The 24,339-nt window shown below is 33.9% G+C and overlaps 1 protein-coding gene and 1 long non-coding RNA gene across 4 annotated transcripts; one reads left to right on the top strand and one right to left on the bottom strand.

Moving 5' to 3' along the window:
* Window positions 1-1,191: 1,191 nt before the first annotated feature.
* On the bottom strand, window positions 1,192-15,572 carry LOC135130051 (protein RCC2 homolog). Of its 3 annotated transcripts, XM_064057360.1 has the most exons (5): window positions 15,400-15,572; window positions 15,112-15,348; window positions 14,714-15,053; window positions 1,585-2,565; window positions 1,192-1,535 (listed from the first exon to the last, which is right to left on the bottom strand). In XM_064057360.1, exons 3-5 carry the CDS (start codon window positions 15,047-15,049, stop codon window positions 1,407-1,409), a joined length of 1,446 nt encoding a protein of 481 aa, XP_063913430.1. In that variant the 5' UTR covers window positions 15,050-15,053; window positions 15,112-15,348; window positions 15,400-15,572; the 3' UTR covers window positions 1,192-1,406. The 3 variants fall into 3 exon arrangements, with proteins under 3 accessions (XP_063913430.1, XP_063913429.1, XP_063913432.1); XM_064057359.1 differs by having other exon boundaries at window positions 15,112-15,572; XM_064057362.1 differs by lacking the exon at window positions 15,112-15,348.
* Window positions 15,573-21,886: 6,314 nt separating this feature from the next.
* LOC135130050 (uncharacterized) lies at window positions 21,887-22,667 on the top strand. The gene is made up of 3 exons (XR_010280664.1): window positions 21,887-22,080; window positions 22,293-22,513; window positions 22,576-22,667. It is a non-coding gene; the product is annotated as an uncharacterized LOC135130050 (long non-coding RNA).
* Window positions 22,668-24,339: the final 1,672 nt, after the last annotated feature.

Genomic DNA, 24,339 nt, shown 5'->3' with positions numbered 1-24,339 from the left:
ACTGGTCTTTGGATTAATGACTCAAGCGCGGAGAAACAACCGTTGAAGACGCAGCACATTCGGGTGGTCCAAAAAGTGCCGTCAAATTCATTATATGTTTTGACAGATGAATGAAGGTGTGTGAGTTAGCGTTACAGACATCTTAACTGAGAGAGTTCATTCCATTAATCTTTAACCCAAAAAGAGGGGTGTTGTAACTTTGAACCTCCCGTCTGTCTGTGGCACTGTATCCCCCAAACGGATGAACCAATTTCAATACGTTTTTTTTTTATATGAAAGCTAGTTTAATCGGGATTGTTCTTAGCTCATACGTAACACAATTAGTGTAGAAATCAGCTATATTTGCACGAAGATAGAGACTGCACGTCGTACCTCGCAGCGAATCTTAATCAATTTCAGACTTTAAGGTGTCATTGTTTGTTTTGTTGATTTTTTTTTGTTGCTACACAAAACTGTATCATTATTCATTAGAATCTCTTTTAGGTTGTAACTAAGGTGAATCTTTTTTCCAAATTTTACTTCAATTTTAACAGGATAGTATCTGACATTACGTCAATGTTGTTACACAAAAATATTAACTAGTTTAATTTTTTTTAATGCTATAAATTATCAAAGATGGTTTTGAGATTGTTTTTCTGGGTGCGTCTTTAATGTTTTCTAAGGGATATTTAAGAATTCATTAATTTAAATTGTAATAACCCAATCAAGTATCCAATATCCACCTCCAACGAATACAATAGCTAGGACTTATAACTACATAGAAATTATGAAAAATTAACTATTAAAACATAAACACGTGTAAACCGCGGGCCGAGAAAATAAGAGCATCAAACCAACGGTTTGCAAACTGCAAAATGCATGTTAGGTATAGAGGACAAATGAAACAGAATACAGCGAAAAAATCAACAGCCCCTCCCCAGAAAAGAACAGTTTCTAATTCCTTCGAGCATGTAAAACATACAATGATAATGAAATTGCAATAACTTAATCTTAATAAAAAATTGAATTTAAGAACGACGTATTACTAACAAAGCAATATACATAGAAAAATTTAGAGTAAACTGAATGAAATTAATTGCAAATATTGCAAAAATCTAAAGGCTACGTTTAAAATTACTATAAAACTGATTTTGTTTTAGAGTTAATACGATAAAATAAATTCATGTTTCTACCTAAAAAAGTAAAACTACCGATTCTATAAATGTTTATTGAAATATCGAAACTGATACAAAAATTTATTTAAATTACATACATCAGACGGACTCTACGTAAATAATAATATAATATAAAAATACTGAAGTATAAATGCTATATCTAAAAAAAAACGAGGAAATCAAAAAGGGCAGTTGTAGTACATATATTCTAAGATGGAGTACATATGTTACATATATGTTTCCTGAAATGAGTTATGGTTCATAAAGATCGAAAGTGTCCAGCTTCGCTTTCTGTTCCGATGTCTCATTTTGTGCTAGAAGCAACGTATGACCAAATCCCATCGACAAGGATATTACCTTAACTCCTTGTAACCTTGAAACCTACAAATGTTGCATTTTAGATCTGCAATAGCAAGTGATTATTCGTTACCTCTTTTGGACTTGTAGATGATTTGGTGAGCTCTCCTAGTCCCAACTCACCGTATGTTGGTGCTGCACCCCAAGATATGACAGAGTCGTCGGCAGATACAATAACTGATGTGTTCCCCGCTCCAACGTGATTGATAGACCAACCAGTGAGATCCTGAATAGGTTTTGGATACATATTGGCTTCTCCTGTACGTTTGGTTTGACCAAACATAAATAATGCTCCAAAATCGGTTACAGCGAGGCTGTAAGTGGAACCACAATATACAGATCGGACTCCCTTCGATTGGGTGTCAAAATATTTTATTAATCGTGGGACAAGTTCATCTTTAGTTTCAGCATGACCTAAACGACCAAAACCACCAAATCCCCACGAAAAAGCTCTTTTTTTGCTATCAATTGCGACCGTATGATTAAGTCCACAACTGAAATCAACGATTTCAGTTACATCTACTGGAGCTACATGGCCATCTTTGCTTTTCTCAATGTATAATACAATACGTTTGGGGCTAGTTTCAAAATTAAAAGAAAGCTTGGTGGTTGTCTTGAAATATTTGCCATCAGTATTATGGCCCAACTGACCATATTCAGGCAAACCAAAGGAATGTAAACCACCTTTTATATCCAGAATTAGCGAAAATTCTGCTCCACAACCTACTTTCACAATTGGTGGTCCTCTATAATTAATCCGAGTAGGAGTTAAGATATTGGGTTGTAGATTTCCGACACCACACTGACCTGAGCGGTTATCACCACATGCATACACAGTACCTGTGTCGGTCAGAAAGAGCGTATGATTGCGACCGCAGGCTGCACTAATTATGTGTATATTTTCTAACACTGGAACTACAGTTGGAACTTCCTTTGTTTCAATATGGTCCAAACCCAACTGACCAAACTTATTACGTCCAAATGTTAATGCTTTTCCCTCTTCAGTAATAAGTACACTGTGAGTTGACACGCAACCACTGACGGCAAGTCGAATCTGGACAACAAATATAACGTTATTTACAATAAACAAAACATCACCGCTATTTCTATATTGTATGTAAGATGAAAATCCTTTACATTTTGAAGTAACACCATTCAGAAAATAAACTGTGCCCTTGATTAAATTCTGACAATGTTTTTTGTTTATAAATTACTAAAATCGGGAACGCTATTTAGCAAATAATATTATAATTTACTAAATGCCCTACAAACATTTAGCGCACATTTTCATCTTTCTTTTTTTTATTAGTTGTTATGACCTTACTTAATAACGATATTATTTATTAAAATATAAAAATATTGCATGAAAAAATCGTACATTGAAACAGTTTAGGATTTTTGAAAAATATTGACCAATCTTTTAAATTTTCAGTTTTTGAAAGACGGCGTTAAGTATGCACGCACGGTTGTGAGACACAATCGAATTCGACGTTTGCATTTTGTGCACCCCTTACAAGAATGAAGTAACAATTGTTGAGAATCCTAGATCAAATAGCAAAATAAATGTGAGTTAAAGAAAAACAAGTAAAAACGTTTGTAGTTAATTCGAACGTTACACATAATTTCACGGCCGACACGACCTGCAATGCTTTTTTGTTTCCAAAAGTGCCTAGAAGCCTCCAATAAACTGTTCAAGGAGAGAGTATCAACAAGAATGAACATTTTTGGCAATATTCTTTGGTTCAGGATTGTAGCAGTGATGATTTACAACGTTTGCTTGCTTTTGGGTTAAATATTCGAAAGGATCAAATTGAACGTTGTTGCTCATTCAATTAGAGAGCTCAGTGTTGTAAATAATCATTACCATAATCCTAAGCAGTTTATTATTGCTTTCCAATAAAACAGAAAGTTGATATTCACTATTTGATCCTCCCGACTATACTCTACTGGGTCCCTATATTTACTTTTTTTTTACAGACATTAGGCACAATTCAACGTGTAATCTACAACTTTTATAAATACAATTTACATGGATAATGAAAATATCGTTAAATATATCACATTCGTCCCTTCTCAAAGCAAGTGGCGAGGAACTCAAAATTGGTTAGTGAAAAACACCTCTGATGTTAAACAATAGTAATTAAAGTCCGGTAACTCAAATTTTACAGTACGGGTAAGATGTTTCGGGATGAGGCGTCCGTAGGGAGCCGACTCTTGAATTTCGAAACGAGTACTGAGAAAAGAGTTACCGGACGTATGCCGTTATGGATTTTATTTCATACTGTGAACATATTTTTCTATTCGATAAAATAATTACTATTTTGAGAAAAAGTTCAAATCGAGTAACTTTTTCTGACATCGTTAGCAACCGCTGATTGGCAAATGTTTTAATAATAATATAATATTAATAACATAGTAACACTTTACAGGACTTGTCCTTTTTGGCACAATTTTACCGGACTTGTCCGTTATTTTGATTTTACCGGACTCGTTCGAATCCAGTAAAACGTCAAATTTGACATAGTATGAAATAAACAAACTTAGCGTAGCGAACTTACTCTTGATACTTATCTTATGAGCTTGTTAAGCAGTTACGCTTTAATGCAATAGGTGATGCCTGTGTTTTCCGACTCTAAATTTTAGGCGCTAAAATGAAATGTTGACCGTGCATCCAGTATTGAGCATCTATTGGATCCCTATCTTGCCAAAAGAACAATAAGGTGATATGAAATGTGCATTGATGAAATGCGACATGAAAATTCCGCTTCATTTTCAAACTTTCATACTGGTGTTGAAGCACGTAGTTTCGTTAATTTTTATTGTGTTAATTGTTGGAAGAGTGGAAATGATGATTGCGGAGAATAAAATCACGAAAAATAATGATTCAAACATCGGCCAAAAAACTTTTGGAATGCGAGGAACATATTATTTGGTATTTGATATTGTGGTGAAAGACTACCTAAATACTATTGAAAATAAAAAACCGACGGTGTTGCACGCCGTTTACGATACGCTAAAGAAAACAGGAAGTAACCCAAATAATGACAAGGTATGAAAGGCTGATTTTAAACGGGATTTCGCATATTAAATACTAGTTTTTACACAAATTTCTACAAAAGAGTACTTTTGTTCGAAAAATAATAAATCTGTTGAAACGTGAAATTTTTACAATATGCTTCACAATACGGATACAAATAACGCTTGGCAAACAGGTATCAAATTCCCGCAAGGGTGTCCAAAATGCGAGGATAGCAGTTTTTTGTTCCATAGCTACATATTCTTTAATACTTTTTGGAATTATTTGCGCAATAATTTATCGTTTTTTGTCTAACCAAATGTATTTCGGAGATGAATTTTTGCATACAGTATTTATTTTTCATGTTTAATCAAGTGATGCAAAACTTAATTAATTCAAAATTAAATTAAGGCATGGAAAATTTACTTTTTCAAGATAATGATTATTTTCACTGGTTCATCTTAATCGTCACCTATCAAAATACCTACATTTCAAATTTCATAACAATCCGTTCAAAAATACCTGACTTATTGCGCCCGAAAGTGTTACGTGGGACACCCGGTATATGGTGCACCATATTTTTTTTTTAAATAACAACTGTTAAAATGCGCTAACGAAAAAAAAGTCAAGTTTAAAAACGGCAAAATTATTTCAATATCAACAGCTTTGTAAATATGCTCAAAACAAATGAAAGATTTCTTAATTAACACTTTCAAAGTCAAAGTTAAACAAGGGGTAAATCCATTTTTCTAAAATTAAATGTGAACTTGCACGACGTTACATATGCTCTTAAATGTTTATTGTTTAAAAAATACGCGAAAGAAAATATAGTCACTTGTTACAACGGCTCAAAAAAAAAACTGTAATTTATTCCTTAACTTATACAAGCAATTATAATCCGAACGGAATTAATTTTAAAATTTATTTTATTTGAAACATATTGTTGAAGGTAAAGTGTAACATTTTAGAATATCAATCAACAAGAACGACAATTTACGTTGTCTATAAAAATCTTGTACTCGTATATAAAAATACATTACAATATGACAAACAATTTTACTAGGATAAAAGTCAAAGAGTTTACTCTACAATGTGTCGAATGAATACAGACAGAGAAGTATACCGTTTTACAACACTTTGCCAAAATTAAAAGAATTCTATTGTAAACGGTCTCAATACTAGGACTATGCAACTTTCAGTCGCCAAACATTAAATGAAGTATGTTGGGCCTTAATACAATCTACAATACATTACAACTAATGGAAACCAAATAAATGTCACTTGTTATTCAATAAATGTAAACAGCTATATTTTCATCTGATTATTTCCCTTTAATAACATTAATTCCTCCAGTTATTCCGTCTTACCATAAGCAAATCCTTCCAGTTTATTTACCAAATAAAATCACTGCGTGAACTCAACGTGTTTTCAATCGATGAGCAGCATACCTAGGAAGGTCTTTGCGTCACGGAAACTACAATTACATCGTAATTCTCTCCTTGAGTAACAACATTTCTTATTATTCTAGAAAACATCTCCTAGGAGTTCTGAACCTTTCAATGTCGTCTGAACGCCATTGTCACCGATGTAGTGGGTATACCAAATCCAATCGTTGTTTCAATTGTTTCCCACAGTAGTGCATATGTTTAAGGCAATTTGCTCTACGGTAATACAGTAACAATTAATTTTAAAGAAGTTTAAAATAGAGATGTACCGCCTGTAGGTCTGGCCGACTAACCGACTAGCCGATTGTTCGGCCAGTAAAAACCGACTAGTCGGCCGACTGTTCGGCTTTGCTAAAACCGGTTTATAAATGCGACAGTGTGTTTTTTTTTTATTTCCCCGACTACCTTAAAAATTTGTTTTATTTTAATAAAAGGAATAACTAAAGTTCCTTTGTTTTCCAAAAAATATGTTAAATTTGTTTGGATAATTTTAACATTAATTTTTTTTTAGTAACTCAGTACAAAAATAAAGAATAACAATTTAGGGCCGGTTTATACAATATTTTAACTGAGATTAAGTTGATCGCGCATTTAACAAGGCCATTAGCGACGTCTGATTGGCGTAGAGTCGGTCACATGGTACTTCAACGCGGGGTTAAAAATTAAATCGCAATTAAGTCATTAACAAATTAGCATATCTGAAGGCACTGATAAAACCATTTCTGTTGGGAAATTGGACCAGAAAATTGCGGTATCCCAGGCAATTTTTTTGTGAGAAGAAATCTTTCGTATTTGTGACTAAGTGAGCATAAATGCCGAAGTTTCCGATTTTATGAGTGTTTAAAAAAATTATTACTCCCAGTATACAAACAACATCAAATGCCCATAATATTTTTGCAAACTCTGGATACCTCACATTATGCGGTGGAAACGTTGACCCTACTTCGAACAAAAAATTTATCTGTTAAGTAATTTTAGCCCAGAATGGCATCCAATACGCTACTTGCATGAAGTTCAACTTTGCTTCAGACAAATGTAATAAGCCGTTGGAAGCAATTTAGTGAAATTAAAAAAAAAATACAAAAATAATTTCATTTTTATGCCTAAAAAAATTTTTAAAGTTGGATTTTTCAAATGTTGCGCCAAATTATGTTAGACCAATTAGGACAGGGTTGGCAGAAATAGTCACGACAAGGCAACAACGCTTATCAAAAGGAGGTACTCGCTGTCATTTGTGTGTCACTGTTGTTAGTGTGTTGGCTGAAATTTGAAAAGTTTGGAAATACGGAATGCAAATGGCTCAAAGCAGATTACATTAGTGTATTGTACTTTCCTACAACTTCTAGTCAGAAGATTGTCAAGTTATGATTACCTTTGACAAGCACGTGCACTTTTGCGATGTTGCCACATTTCAGTCTGTAGAGGTCTGTGAAGTCATAAACCGTACGTCCTCGTTTTAAAAAAGAAATAAAGTTTAAACACGTTGAAAGGTTATTGGAAAGGGCAGAGAACTTACCGAGTAACTTCATACGAACATTAAAATCGATATTTACATCTCAAACATGTGAAATTAATTAATACATTATTGGTCCAGTTATTACGTATGCAATGTTTGCAACAAAATGGAACTACCGATAACTTCTATATTACACTAATAACATACACTTAATTTGACAAAATATGGAAACTTTGTAAGAATGATAGAAGTGATAAATATAAACAAATCTAAAGTGTGTATAAAACTTTATTCCAAAATGAAGAAATAGTCAACAATGACGAACATTATTCTAAATAAAAACCACGTAACAAATTTCCTAAAGATCAGTTAACAGGTTTCAACCATTTTATAGATAAAGCACATAGATGACCGTAAAACTTACATGAATCGATTTTTCAGACGAATTAGCTTCATCAGCACTTAATAACAAAAACAGAAGAGTTCCAATGTATACACCAACTGTATACGAACTTGCAATCACACAACAGAACTTGGTTGAAAAAGCTATTGGATTGATGTATTAAAAAAAAATCACAAAGTGACAAGCAGAAACAGACATTCTTCTCTAACAGTTGAAAAATATTTTAACATATTAACGCGGTGGAAGGTATTTTGAGAATTCGAACTCATAAACCGTCAGTCTCAACTTCAACAGATCTGCATGGTACATCACAATAGTTTCACATATACTGATTTGAATAAAAAGTGCAACACCTATTATTCGTCAAGGGATTTTGTTGAAATTTTCACAGAAGGTGTAATCTAGCATATGCAGTAAGTGATTAAAATTGGAACAAAAAATTCCAGCGATAGCTGGACTTTTCTTCTGTCTTTTGTCTACAAGGTCTGGCTCTGTCACATAGCCAATGCATAACTCTTACCAGCTTTTCTGTCAAATTCGTGTCAAACTCATCTTTCACAATGCCTAGAATTCGACAACCTGCCAAGTATCGTCACCTAAGTCAGTTTGAACGAGGCCGAATAATTGGTTTGAGAGAGGCTGGATTTTCATTGCGGGAAATTGCCAATCGTGTGGACCGCAATGTAGCAACGGTACTAAGATGTTGTTCGAGATGGTCTGAAGAAGGACTTCATGAGCGTCGCCGCGGATCTGGACGTCCTAATACCACTACTGCTCGTGAAGAACGTCACCTAAGAACTTTAGCGCTAAGAGACAGGTTTTCCACAACACGTGCTGTGGGAAATCATTGGTTGGAAACTCTAGAAAGAAGACTGTCAATGGCATCCGTATATCACCGAATAAGATCTTATGGACTTCGTTCGTACCGACCATTTTGGTGTCTACCTCTTACTCCACGTCATCGCACCCGCAGGCTAGAGTGGTGTAATGAGCGAGTGAATTGGGTGCAAGAATGGCATAACGTGGTGTTCAGTGACGAATCCCGTTTTTGTTTGTGGGCCCATGATGGGCGTAGGAGGGTCAGACGACTACGTGGAGAACGCAGAAATTTAGATCTTGCTCTTCAACGTCACACTGCCCTTACGCCAGGAGTGATGGTTTGGGGGGCTATTAGTTATAACAGTAGATCACCCCTCGTTTTCATTGAAGGCAATTTAAACGCTGCCGGGTACATAGCAAACGTATTGGAGCCCGTTGCAGTACCATATCTTCGGGGGTTAATTAATCCCATTTTCCAACAAGATAATGCTCGCCCACACACGGCGAGGGTTACAACACAGTATCTGGACGAAACTAATGTGGTGGTACTTCCATGGCCTGCGCGGTCCCCTGATCTGTCTCCAATCGAGCACGTCTGGGGTATGCTCGGTAACCGACTGGGTAATTTACCCCATCCTCCGGATACTTTGAATGATCTTCGGCTTCGTCTTCAAGAAGCTTGGCGTGAGCTACCTCAGGCCGATATTAATCATCTGATTGATAGTGTACCTCGGCGAGTAAATGAGTGCATAATTAATCGCAGTGGGGCAACTCATTATTAAGTAACTTTGTTAATTGTTACCCTTTCTTTTTCAAATTGTAATCATTTTCTTGTCGCACTACATTATAGCTTCTGTGAAAATTTCAACAAAATCCCTTGACGAATAATAGGTGTTGCACTTTTTATTCAAATCAGTATATTTTGACTTTTCGTCAGACAACTTAAATAATATTGCTACATCAAATTGCGCTTTAATTTGACTACAAAGAACAAGAGAAAATACAAAAAATCTTGAGTTATTTAATCGTAGAAATTAATGTGGCCGCACATGACAGACAAAATTTAACGGTTAACGGTAGACTAAAAAATTAACTGTACAAAAATGTTCTGCAGATTACACCCTCCATATTCCGCTAGAGAATTCCCTCATGATTTCATATCTCATCACTTATCACGCTAACATTTACCGTGTCTGGCTAAAATACGAGGGCCACGAAATATATTACATAACTACCTCTGTATGAAACAAAAGACAATGATTTTGTGTATAATTTTATTTTTCAATATAATCATCCCCTATATCAAAGCACTTGTGCCATTTCTACAATTAATTTATGCCCTTGACAAAAAAGAGGATGGAGCTAGATCAGGAGCATAATGCGATTGATCTATTTTGACGAGGCTGCATTCTTGCACAACGTGCTGACTTTAGCCGCCTTATGCATAGTCGCATTCTTGTGCAGCAGAAACATTTCTCTGTTGGCCAACATGGACCATTTCTCATATATTCATTGTCATTAATTGTCTTACGCAAAATTGGCAAAGTATTGAATAAGAAAGATGCCTCTAATGTCCCAGAAAACTTGTGCCATCATTTTTCCGGCACATGGTTGCGTCCAAGACAAAAAGTCGCAATTCTCTTCAGTTTCCAAATCGTGGAACCCATCGGACAGAGACCTTACTCATGTTCAAATTATCATGCAATATGTTTATTATTACACTAGGTTCGGTTATTCCTAGTCTTGCAAATTGTCGAAACCTTCACATGCTGATCCTCGAGGACCATATCTTCCACTCTTTTGAGTCATCTCTGCATTTGCATCTGCTGCTGAGAAACTTTATAACGCTGCGATACTCTAACTTTAAGTTGCTCATTTTTCTTAAGTAACACCTTATAAAACTCAAGTGAATAATCCAACTTAATTCAAGTTTTCGGTGCAGGGTTATTATCAGTTATAATATAACAAGTGATGTGACTAATATCGATGATATTTCGAGTGAAACCCAGCTGCAGATTCAACGCGTGAGAAGCACGAGTTGAATGTGCTGCTTCGGTTTCACGAGCCATATCTTCGATTATTAATCATATCACGAGTTATATTCAACATGACAATATAATGAATTAACACATTTTTTGATAATAGAATTGATTTCGTCGTTTTGAGCTTGTCCTCAAAAATCGACAAAAAAATTTATGAAATTCTAAAATTTGTCAAATTTGACAGTTTTAAAATTTAGATAGCAACAGACAACAATAAGGTAATAAAATTATTATCGCTATGATAGCCATGTAACTAAGGGCATGAATAAATTCTATTGGAAGAAATGGAGTCATGTGATCCATGAATTATAATTCTCTGTTCAAAAATTAAAAGACCACTCGCCCGGCAACATAGTACAAAGACACAACCGATAATATTTGTCTAGGGAGATTTTTGGTGTGAAAATGTGCTGTCAAAAAAAAACGAAGTTAGGAGGATCATGATTTTGATTCAAAACACGTTGTTTTAATTTATTTTGTTTTGGCATTTTTTCATGAAATTTCAAATTTGAAGTTTTTTGTACTACCAATTTGCCAGTATGAAAATAAGTCCTGGAGGACCTTTATTTGGTACCAACTTGATTCAACAGGTGGTGTTTTTTAATTTTTGAATAAAGAGTAGAATAATTAATGCCACTATTTGACATATTAACGGCGAGAGTGTCAACTGTTTTTTTCATAGCTAGGCAGATATTTCTAGTTGCCCTCGTAACATCACCAAATCATCAACGATCTCGTTACAGCAGCTTTGTAAAAACTTTTGAGTGCAGTCTGAACTTAAAACTTGGAATGTAGTAAAATTAAGGTCAGGTTTATTTTTTGGATTCAATTCATGGTCGTGTTTATTTGGTGTCTGTCTGCCCGACTTAAATATCAAGTACCGGGTAATCTTTAGCGATCGAAGCAAATTTTTGGGTTGGCAATTTTGAATTATTGGCAGCAATGTTAGCATGTCACTTCACAGTTGTTAATTTGACATGAGTGGGCCTAAAAAACCAATGAGAAGATGAGAGCTACTGAATTGGTGTCCAAAATTTCAGATTTACATCAGGTATGCCACCACAAAATTTTAAATATCTTGCCAACCGCACAAAAAAATCACAAACATTAATAGTTATTTGGTTATTTGATACGCAAATTCGTCAAAAAGCTACGCACCAAAGTTGCAATTTTCACCACGCATATTTTTGCATATTTTGGTTTATAGCACCAAAAAGAAGAAAGTGGTATTGTACATATAATAGATGTTGAGAATTCTACACTATTTGAAAACTATAATACTTCAGATTTTTTTCATTTTTAAGGCTTCAAATGGTCTGTAATTTTGCATAAAACTCTGTAGTTACCTTTATGTAAAATCACTTACACTAAACTTTCGCTTTAAAAGTTCAAGTAATACCGATACTGTATTTTGAAAACGTCGAATTTTTCACACTTTTACATCCCGAAAAATAACTAATAAAAAGAAGAAATTACTGTTAGCGAATATTTAATTTCTTGTTTTCTCACAGTTTCACAACGACCATGCAGATTTCTCGTGTCCAGCTGTCTGTTGGCGAAGAAATTCATGTTAACATAAACATTAAACACACATTTCAAATTCTTTCTTTTACAGTCGTAAAATATGTATTTTCCAAACAATCATTAAAGGAAATATTGCAATCGAATACTTTTAATGAATGTCTAATTTCATGTATTCTGAGCGTTTTCCAGTTGAGAATAGGCGAAAATGTAAGACGTACCTTAACTTTGTTGCACAGTTAATTTTTGAAACAGTATTTTTCAAATTTTTAGTATAAATAGCTTAAGATTATCGGGAAAATAGTAAGTACAATATTAACCAAAGTTTGTGTACTACTCATACAACTCCCCTCCCCCGCCCCCCTTTATTTTATGAGATCATCACAAAGTTTTATGCTTAATATTATATCAAACCTACTGATACCTCATTTGAGAGTTTATTTCATTCTACACATGATATCAAAGTTGTAAAAAATTGGTCGACAGAACTGCCTCGTTTCTTTCAAAAATTATAAAATTAGATTTTGCTGTTTGGAACTTTCATAATGCAGTTTTAACTACTGTTTTCAATTTACAGAACTCTATACGTTACCTGGAAAGCATTGTCAATTATTTTTCGGAAATGGGATATACTAAAAAGAAGCTTGCGTCGAAGAGGCTTCTTTTGCTACATTTCATTTTCAAGAAAAGAAATCGACAATGCATTCCACGTAATGTATAGAGCTTTCTCTAAAAAACTGCGACTCAGAAAGTTGTGAACTTATGGTTAAAATTTAATGACTATAAGGTCCCTTAATAATGTAGATATTACTTTCTGAAAATGTATTGAAGTGAAAAAGGTAGGGACTCGCCTTAAAGATACATATTTCACATTTTGTGACAACAGGGTTGGCATTGACGTCCAAGATTTTCTGGCCGCGCTGTATACATATGCAATGAAATTTCAGAATCTTGTAAACATCATGTGTTGCATACAATATCATATTAATTTGCTTTGTTCAGCTTGTTAAAATTTTGAAAAATCTCTATTTGGGATAACATGAGCAATTAAAAAATATATAAATTTCAACATGACAATCAAACTAAATGAAAAACATGTTTTTTCAAAATAAATTTAATGTTTAAAAAAACGGTATGGAACATATTATTGGGCCGCCACTTTGTACACAAATGATTATTTACGGAAATACTATTTCGACACTCTATAGAAAACAACTCATATGTTTTAAATATCAACAAAATTATTTTTGTGAAACCCGACAGAGTAAATAAAACTCACAAATGTTCTGATATGTACATATAATAAAAAAATCAAAATCCGATTTATAAGTTTTATGAACTTAAATCATGTGATCAATTAAACAGATCAAATTCTACAAACCGGTCCTGAATGTTTTAAATAACCACCTTGAAGCATGACTCTTTTTTGTTTCACATTATTTTTCCTACATTAAACACAATGTATTTAATTTTTTGTAAAATGAACGTTAAATTTATTTTGTAATTAACTGTAACTGTTTCGTAAAGATTTATATCTTATCACTGAACGTCTTCAACAAAGAACAACTTTTGAACAATTTTACTTGGATTTACTATCCAAGTAAAATGGCAATTTATGGATTAGATGTACCCATCAGCGATACTCAGAAGTTCGATGACCACATTTTTCAGATGTGATACTTCTGCCAATACTTCACAGTTTTTGTTTATGTATAGTTTGTCAGTTGTATTTCATTATAGATATGTCAAAAACAATTTTCTTCAAGAACACTGTATTAAGACGACAAAAGGCGCCTTAACTTAGCTGTGCTAAGAAAATTGAGAGTTTAAATACATTTACCTGTGCACCACATTTTAATGAGTTTTGATAAACCATTCTGGAAATATGTAGGTGTATCCATTCTTTTTAGCAATCCTGTAAGTATATAAAATGATAGTTAAACGTCTGTCCCGTTTTTAATGCAACCAACTGTACATCACAACACTAAAAATATTGCTGTCATTTTATAAAGCACTCCAGTATCCCAGTCATGTTTCAATTTCTTGTGAGATCAAATCCTCCCATAAAATAAATTAAAGTAGAATTCCATTTATTTTTATGCTACACATCAGTTTAAGGTACAAGGATCTATTTTTATTGTCATTTGTCCTTTGCTGAATGTTTTTTATGAATTGTTTTTTCACACGTTATCTGAGCCCAGCAATATTTTTTGCTTTCGTTTTGACATTATCATTTACACAGTAATTTCCAATTTTGGGTAAACACTACAAACTTGTTTTTCAGTTTCTGAAAATTGCAGAATTTTTGTTTACAGAATGAAAATGTAAAGTGTACTGAATTATGAGGTTACGAATCTGTGCAGACAGTATATACTTATTATATTTATTCAAATGGGATGTTATAAGCACCTTGTTTAAATGACATCGGCACATCATACCACTAAACTTGGCAATATATTACATACTATTATATACGTTTTACTGTCTTAATGATACGCACCTTAACATCCAAGAAACGATGTGGGACATACAAGTTTGGATGCAATTTGACTTTCACTTCTTTAGGTGTTCTGTTTGAAGTATGATCCCAATTGACAAGGCCAAACATAAGGAGCTGACCGGCAGGTTTGATTAATGTTTTAAGTAACTCCTGAGGTAGCTGTGTTGGTTCATCGAGAGCGTCTCCATGTCCGGCAATGAGAACTTCGTCAGGTTGAGTAGTGTTTTCATTGTCACTCGTTTCACTTAAATCTGAATCAACGTCGCTTTCTTCTTTTCTTTTACCACGTTTGGCTGGGCCTCTTTTTGTTGGCGGCTTCTTACGTTTACTTGACATTTCTCTAGAAATACACAAATATTTAATAATTTGAAGATGATATGACACACAAACTTGTTTACAATTTTTCAAGAAGACTTTCTTCTGCAACTTCTTTGAATCAATAGATCCAAAATAATTAACGAATGCTTTAAAGTAAATAAAACTCAGTATACATGTATTACGAGCACACAATTATTACAGCACATTTCAAACACCGCAACAAACTAATTACAATCACTAATTTTTGGAACACTTGTACACATAACAGTTTAGTAGCAAGTCAAAAAATTACAAATGCTTCCCACACAATTTCACACCTGAAACCATAATACAAATTTGTCTACTTTTATAACGGTAATTCTTCCTACCTCCTTGTTGTAATGGAAGATGGAAGCGATAAAACTAACCGCCAACGGGAAACCGATATTCTGTTTCGTTTGTCTTTGCTGTTTTACTTGCTTTTTGTGCCAGCTAGAACAACCTCTTCTCTTCAAAGCTAGAGGTCGCTAGGGTACAGACGAGATTTAAAATATGGCCCGTGTATAATGGACATTCAGATTTCAGTTTCAGTTATAAATAACTCACAGAACAGGTTATCAGCAAAAAAGTAGGTAAACAAGTTGACTCTGTTATATAGTAAATAAGATATTTTAAATATAACGTAGACTGCGAAGGTGTCCTTCAATAGAACCTGAGGGAAAACTAGGCATAATTTCATTCGGACCTTTGAAAACACCACTGTTATACGCAGTGCCTGTAAATAAAATTGTCACATCGATAGTATTTTGATCATTTCCGATTTGAAAATACTAATATAAATATGTACTATTTATACACAACACTTAAATCTTGATTAAATCGTGGGAAAAAGAGGGGAAGTGTCAGAGGTTTACTCATAGAATATCCTCAGTAATCAGTATGGTTGTATGATTTTCCATGGGTTTACTGTTTACATTTCTCGTTGGTATGTACAATTGCCTCGCTCAGAGATCACCCGCTATATTTTTAGGAGTAAGAAAGGCGTCAGTAATAAACCAAAATATGAAGAAATATGTTTTTGTTATAAATTCAAATACAATGACTAATAATAAATGTTGAGGCATCATTAATTAGCACTCATCCATAATTAGCGTACCTAAAGTCGTCCTAATAAAAGTAAGATTTAAATCCAAAAGAAAAAAAGAGTGAGATCAAGTGACGCCACTCGCCATAAAGTTGTTTAAAATCGCTATTCGGCGTATCACGAATGGCGACAACTCGCAACAAAGGTCCGAAAGATTGAAAGAGGAAACGGCGAACGATCCAATAAGTGGGCCAGTAATGTCAAGTTTCTAATTTCTCATGCTTACGGTTTTGTTGTTACAAACCAATGAACACCACCTCTAGCTGTTCTATATTTTGTATACCTCTGAAAAATTAAACTTCTTCAGATTTACCGCCTACTTTGATATGTAACAATAATTACTCCACTATCGTGATTTAATTTTTGTAAAAATCTGCGGCTGGCCTGGTTTCGTTCTTTTTAAGTAGATGGGGAACATCGAACATCCTAGAGATTTCAACAATTGCAATTTAAAAATACGAGATAGGTATATTTTTTAAAAGTGACCGAAGGGATCCTTGATTCCTTGTGATCCCATGTTAAATTTAATACGCCATGTTAAAAACTTACACTTCAGTACTTATTATTTAAGTGTATTATTAAATATATACTTAATATATTTTTATATTTCAACAATGTTTTCAGAGTAGAATTTTTAACTGCAGGATGTAATTTGGTTCATTTTTTATTGATTTTATTAACGGTTATGCTGTAAATTAAGGGATATTTCTTAAAAATGTAGGTACATTCTTTACATACTTCTTTTCTGCCGACCTTAAGAAAAAACTAAAACAGTTAAAACTAACAAAAAAAATACGATTTTGTAAAATGTGTATCACTTAAATTATAACACTGTGGTGACCAGATCTAAATCAAAATTTCGCGCTGCAAAAAATTAACAACGGCGCGAAATCGCATTTGAATCATTTGAATTTGAGAAAAAATTCAATCAAGAAAATCGTTAAACATAGGCAACCATGTGCACGTTTAGTTATTTTCTGGTAGTTGGTAGTTACTAGGGATTTTATTGGTAGTAACTAGTGACAGGGTTGGTAGAAGATGGCCTGCTTGGGAGGGAGGTGAGATGCGTCACTTTTGATTTATTTGTTGTGTGTGAAATCATGTGGTGCGTTAGCTAGGTTAAGTTTAGTTGGTTTGGTAGTTAATAAAAAAAGGGAGAGCCAATTAATCGTAACAACGATGATGCCACAGTTTCCTCAGCTAATACTTGCGTCTTTCGAAGCGGAAATATGCGAATTTTCGAACGACGGTAACACGTGGTGTAAATTTATTTTATTGTTTATAAATTCACAGTTCATGTTAGGATTTGAACCATTAACTGATTCTAACACAATTTAACAGTCAGGAGTTGTTTAGAAACAGCACTTGCTAGGAGATTTCATGAAATTTACTAAGTCAAGATAACAATCTTTCATTATGAATAAGGTTTCTGGATGCTTATACTCAAGTGTTACATTACAACATCTTTAATAAGACTAGCAGTGTAGCAGTAAGTTCTATCTGCTGGATTTGTTGTCTAACTGGCGAGCATAATAGGCTTTTGCCTCTGCTCCAAATCAGTAATAACATTAATAACAATAATAATAATAACACTTCTGAATTCCTCACACCAGATTGCTAATAGTTCATTTACGGCAGTTAAATCAATCTAACGTTGTCCCACTCCGGAAAAAAAGACCGTGGAAAGTGCAGTAGAATTCATAATATAGTGCACTGAGGTACGGGGGGATTGAAAATTTCTCCCCTTAAGTAGTTATTATCATCATATCATCATTACATCACCAATACATTTTCTCGCAACGTGGAAAATTACATCACCGAGAAGTTTTTCTCTCAACGCCTGATACATTTTATGTTTATTTATCATGTGTTTTGTTTGGGATAAGCTGAGGACAGTCCATGATTTAAACTCTCAAAGCTAATTGTTTTAAGCAACTAATCATTTGGAAAATTGGATAATGGCATAATTTAACATAATGTAAATTCTTTGCTTGAATCGTTGATAAAGTGTGGCATAATTTAACATCAGGCAAATTCTTTGTTCTGGCAGCGGCCATCTTGAAACATTATTTTCAAAACCGAGCACATGTTTGAACTGTAAAATCTCGTTGAACAAATTAACAACATTGTGGGTCATGTGGGACGTGCGTTTTATTCTTTTGATTTAGACCATTATTTGCACAGCGCCACAGGATTGATCACATTTCTGGGAGACACATTTTTGACGCTTTTTTTTTAAGGACGCATTCGTCCGACGCCATTTTACACCTCCAGATTGTCTGCTATGTTTTTTATGTGTTTGTTTGGGCGAATGTAAAATAATGGCCCACCATGCAACTGAATAACTTCACTTTTAAAAATTAACCAATAACTCGAATGGACATAAAATATTAAACTCATGTAATTTTGTTAGCTTTGCAATTTTTCACCTCATACAATTTTTTTTGTTTTCTTTGCTGTATAATTTAAATTGAACGTAAATTTACATGGTCTGTAGTTCCAAACCTCAGGTAATTTTTGTCTGCACAAGTTTTACTTCACACCAAATTGTTTTTTTTTTGTTTTATAAATCTTTGCTAGTTGTTTTTTTTATGTAAATATTTTGTTGATTAATATTTGCATCATATAAATTGTCTGATGTCCAATCTTAATCTCAGATAAGAATTCTTTGCTGTTTTAAAATTTCACGAGAGTGTATAGCGAATTTAAATGTTGTTTATTGCTTTTTTTGAAACTTTAACACTTGTTCAGTTGTCGTTTAATATCATTGTCATAGAAATTGAACATTTAAATGGAATTGAGGTAAATAACACAGAAACACGTGGTGGGAGCGAAGTGCGCGGTTCCTTGTTGAGCGGGCGGTCGCCCCATTTGCACAAAGGATGCAGGCCTAGAATAGAAGTCAGGGGCGATCGGGATGACGTGACGCTGTCGACTTGGCCCAATAGTCGAGACCCAACCACGAGTTTGCGACCGTAAGGGCCTGCTCGTACGGCATGTTCGTAATTGAGAGGTGCTGTGCGGCAGTGCTTGCGATAGATAGACTCACCGTCGTGGGTAGGAGAACAGCCACAGCCAGGAGCCCCAAACTCCGCTCGTGCTACAACGCCCCCTATGGGTAATTCTGCTGTCTTCTAGAATTAAATTAAGATTTTATCGCTACACTCTTATAGCGCTCTGGTGCCGCTTTAAATTTGCCGCCACACGTCCGTAATAACTTGTGTATTTGCATCCAGTTACTTTTACTTTTGCTTTGTTTTTATCAAATCTGTGATATTCAAATATTTGCATTGATTCAAACGTTTAATTTGATTTCATTCAAAGTTTGGCAAGGAAAAAATTCGAAAGTAAAATAATTCAAGTAATTAAGATTGCTATACATATAAAGTGGGTTGCGTCAAATCGTTGCCGTGGAGTTGTTTATACCAAAAATTATAAATAAAATGGAACGTGAAAACCATAGGTGAAAACTACAATTCTGATTTTCAACTAATTCCAGTTGAAATAAGTTTTTTGGAGTGACAATTAAAACGAAAAGGGCCATCACATGGGTTGCGCAGTAAAGCAAATTACGTTGGTCGAGTCTATTCATAGCTCTCGGGGGATGGAAACATAGGGCAGTAGCGCCGTTAATTTGTCTTACTTTTGTACTGTCTTCGTATGTCTGGTGCAAACGTTTTGTGCCTCCTATTTTTTTAAGTTATTATTATTTATTTTGTCACTTTATATTTATTAGCAAGAAGAATTTTGTTTAATAGGGTCCTCAGAGCATCTATTACTTTAATTACATTTTATGATAAATCAGTTACGTCACTGGTAAGACATAGGCGCGCATCTGAAGCTCCGCCCATGTCACCTTTCGTTCTGCTTGGCACTCTACCATGGTTCCGCCATCACTGGTTTCGCGGGAATGGACTCTCATCAAGGTTACACCCGTACCCGTAACGCAAATTTTGCCGAAGTTTCGGTACTGGTATCATGTACTGCGGTTAAAGCAGAGAACATAGAGAAGCGTCATAGTTTAAATCAAATGACGGTTGCGGCAGGGCTATGAAAGTCTCAGCTGATTCCATAAGAAATACATGGGGAGCTTACGGAACGACATAAAGAGGTCACTAGCGTCACTAAAGGTGCTCCGACCTTGAAGAACATAGTTTCTTTTTCATTTTAAGGTTTTCGGTGAACGTTTTGTCTGGTTTTGTCAACAAGAAATGTCATATTAATTACGGGATCATACGGGATGTTGGGTTATGAGGTTAAAAACAAACGTAAAATTTATTTTAACAAAGTAATTGATACTTACGATACATGTAAAATATACTAGAAAATTCCAGGCTAAAGAGGTCAACAAACTGCAGGTTAAACGAAATAGTTTAATTTTCGATGTGTGCGTGTTTGAGCGGTCCAAGATTTATTTTTAAATTTTAGTGTGTAAAAAATTCTAACTAATAAAAACTGAAACGAGGTAATCAAGAGGAAAGTCTTTGCAGGGGTGGTGGAATGGTATTTTTGTATGGTTCGTTTTTTAGCCGCAAACCAGTTAACGACTACGATGCATAAATTGGGAAAAACTCAAAATGTATTACCCATCGGAGTATAAACTGCAAAATGTTTAGGTGGTATCATTAAATTGCCAAAAATCACATCTTCATTGAAGACTTTAAAATGTCACACAATTAAAACAGGATGTACCACTTCGTAAGAATGTGCAAAGTTCACAACAAACTTCGCAAAAGTGGTGGTGTAAGAATTTTCGTATTAATGAGTATCCACAAACATACCATAAACAGTTGTGTTCTTTCAAGGTGAGTTTCCGGTAACTCACATCACTTAATGATTGTTGAAGAGGCTGGAATACAGGGGAGATGTGTTGTGGAAGTTTGTTTAAAAGAACACCTTGGCAAATTTTTCATTTCAAATAAAATAGTGTTTCACAGTTGGTTCTTGCACTCGTATCGAAATAATCTGTAGTAAATAGTTTCCGAAACACACTTTGGAATTGTATTGGTGTGGGATTTATACAATTCCCAAATTGACGTCTCACAGAGCCAAACAAATATGTCAAACAATACTGATTTAGTTGCAGCAACCTTTTAGTGAAAATTGTAAACAAATTGTATTCTGTGAAAACTATTAAAAATAATAAGCAAAATGTTTATGTTCCTGAAGTTGTTTTTTATTTTTTTGTGAGTGATTTAAAAATATTAAGAGTGAAATAAAAATTTTGCAATTCACTTGTGGATAACAACTTATTTGTCAGGCTTGTTAAGGATTTAATAAACGCAGTTTAAAACGTCAAAATTGAATAAAAATGTTTTGCTTGAATATATTAATAATTTATAAGAAAGAAAAAAATGGCCAATGTCACTAGTACATGCCACCCATTTTTATTTTTGTGTAAAATTATTAGTATTATATGAATCACATACGAATGATACGAAATATTTGAATCTTCGTGTTTCCCGGGAACGGGCTCCCAAGGTCACACCCGTTCCGCAAATATTGCTGAAGTTTCGTTACTGATCTACTGTGGTTGCGGACTCCTCAATTTATGTTGGTAGCAGTGTTTGTTTCTAACTAGGAAGAAATGTCATAATATTTTTAACGACGCGTTTTATTTCCGACAAATTGACACTAGATTTACCAGAATATTACAAGCTGCTTACTGTTTCCTTCACTTTCATTCAGGTCACACGAATTACAATTATAGTGAAACAAGGTTTTTATGGGCGTCGACTATTTAAATTTGGCGCTTGCCTTTGGCGGTTAAGGACTCCAATGTCAATTAGCCAAATACACTGACGTCATCCGAGGTCATCAAGATGGCAGCGTTTGACAACTAGCCGGTTTTCTCATAAGAGTCAATGCTAATATTTTCGGAATTCATTTAAATTTGAGAGTGTGTCGACTGTGTTTTTATAGTTTGGTAAGTTTGTTACAGTTTCTAGACTGTGTAGATATCTGTAAAACGCACCATAACGTTTGAGTATGCTTAAAAAATAATGTTTTCCAATGTGATGTACAGGTTAACTTCGCTGCATCTTATATTATTTGTTTTGCAAATTAATTCTTTGTTAATGTACATCAATGTTTTTTAAATACACTAGCATCTTAATATTATAATATTTTGTATTTTAGGAGAAAATGCCTAAATTTTGTGCTGTTGTGGGTTGCGCAAATCGAAGCACCAGAAATGCGGACAAATTTTATATTCCTTTCGCAGCAATTAGCAACAATAAAGGTAAATATATACAGGATGGGGAAAAAGGCAGAAGCTTTGGTTAAAAGCCTTGAAACGAGTGGATTTAACGAAGCCAAAGTAAAGTATTCCTATGTTTGTTCGGATCATTTTATTTTAGGTACAGTACCTACCTATTAGATTTACAGTTTCCAATAAATTACTACATTGGTGCTCTTTTAGGTAAACCTGCAGATTTGTCGGATGTGGACCATCCTGATTATGTTCCATCACAAAATTTAGGATATCAAAATAAATCCACTCATAATACTTGTAATGTTGAATAACACAGTTGTTTAAAAAAGAGAAAACTGAATAAATGTCTCTAGACTTTTGAAGACACGAGTTTTATTGTGGATTATTTTACTTACTCTAAAAATAAAAAAGTTTAGAATGGTATTCATTGTTATGGTAGGGACATCGTCTAAACACAAACTAAAATTACTTGCACTCAATCACTTAAATTATTCATAATACTTTAAAAACAAATCACACACCTTCACTTAAACCCGTCACAGTAACCTCAAACGAAAATATTAATTTCCAATTTCCCGCTTAAAACACACGGAATTCAGACCAAAACAGTGTTCTGTATTTTTATTTTTATTATGTATTTCTAAACTCAAATCGCCAAAAAAGCACCCTGATACACAGAAAAGATATGAAAGAAGCTATTCACGTGTTTATTTTCTAAATAAACACCCACACTTTTAAATAAAATGCGAAAATGTTAACATTGTCGCTTATGGAGTTTCACGCCGCTTGTCAAACGCTGAGTTCCCGCCACAGCGTGACGTCACGTGTTATTGGCTATATCCTCTATGTCGCATCTATATTAATCTATGGTTAAAGCAGAGAACATAGAGAAGCGACATAGAGGCTGATTTTGCAAAACCATGGCCGACTAGTATAAAGATTATGGCCTGTCCAAAGGAATGCCAAAGGTACCATACGTGCTGCCATCTATTAATAATTCAAAAACGACAAAAGAATTATTAACACTTTTTGAAAGGCACAAAGGCATTCATACCGAAACAAACCACCATTACACGTTTTGAAGTCCCATAATGTCAAGTCAAATTAAAATTTTGCTAAATTATTAAGTGTAATTATTAATAGATGGCAACACGTATCGTACCTCTTCATAGATAAATAATACTACGTAAATAGAATGCAAACTCCCACTTGATTTTTGGTCTCAATAAACGCCCCCTGGTGCCTTGTGGCCGGTGCTAAAGCATGAACTACTAGATGCGTCATTGCTGCATATTTTATAATTAATATTTTATTTTTATTATCACTAATAATATCAAAAACACAGAGTAGAATAATATACAATTTATTAGTATTGTCTACGATTTTTTGACTTTAATTTTTTTTGGTACATTATACAAGCGTTTTGATATAATGCATTTTTATGTGTGGAAACTCTTGTATCGCGACCGCTTAAAATTAAATTCAAACCTTTTACAAACGTAAAAATTGTTAAATATATAATTTTATTACATATTTCACTTTCAATTAATTCCTTATGTTCACAATGAAACGAAAATTTGACATGATGAGATACTATAAACGAAATTTTGTTTTTGATGTTGTCGAAAGATGTACAATTGTTTAAAACGATTCTTGAAATATTATAAATTCTGTTAATGTTTTTTATAAAATCTAACTTACAATATTGCAATTTTCTGTTATTACAATTATATTCTCTTATACGTATTAATTTGTAACATTGTTCGTCTTCCGAAAAATTGTTTAAAATTTGGGTTTTACAATATTCACACTTCAAATTTCTTAATGTTTTCGTAACCCAGCCAGACACATAACCAACAATACTTTTATGAAGATCTTTTTCTAAATTATATGGAGACAGTTTTGAAATGTACATATTCACGTTTAAAATTTCGTAACTCGTTTCATTTACTGAAGGTTGATTTATGTTTT

This window comes from Zophobas morio, unplaced genomic scaffold (assembly GCF_036711695.1).
Source record: "Zophobas morio isolate AGI-343-1 ecotype UQ-CSIRO unplaced genomic scaffold, CSIRO_AGI_Zmor_V1 ptg000017l, whole genome shotgun sequence".
Classification (NCBI taxonomy): domain Eukaryota; kingdom Metazoa; phylum Arthropoda; class Insecta; order Coleoptera; family Tenebrionidae; genus Zophobas; species Zophobas morio.
The sequence above is the reverse complement of the archived record's forward strand: the minus strand, read 5'-3'. Positions and strand labels throughout refer to the sequence as shown.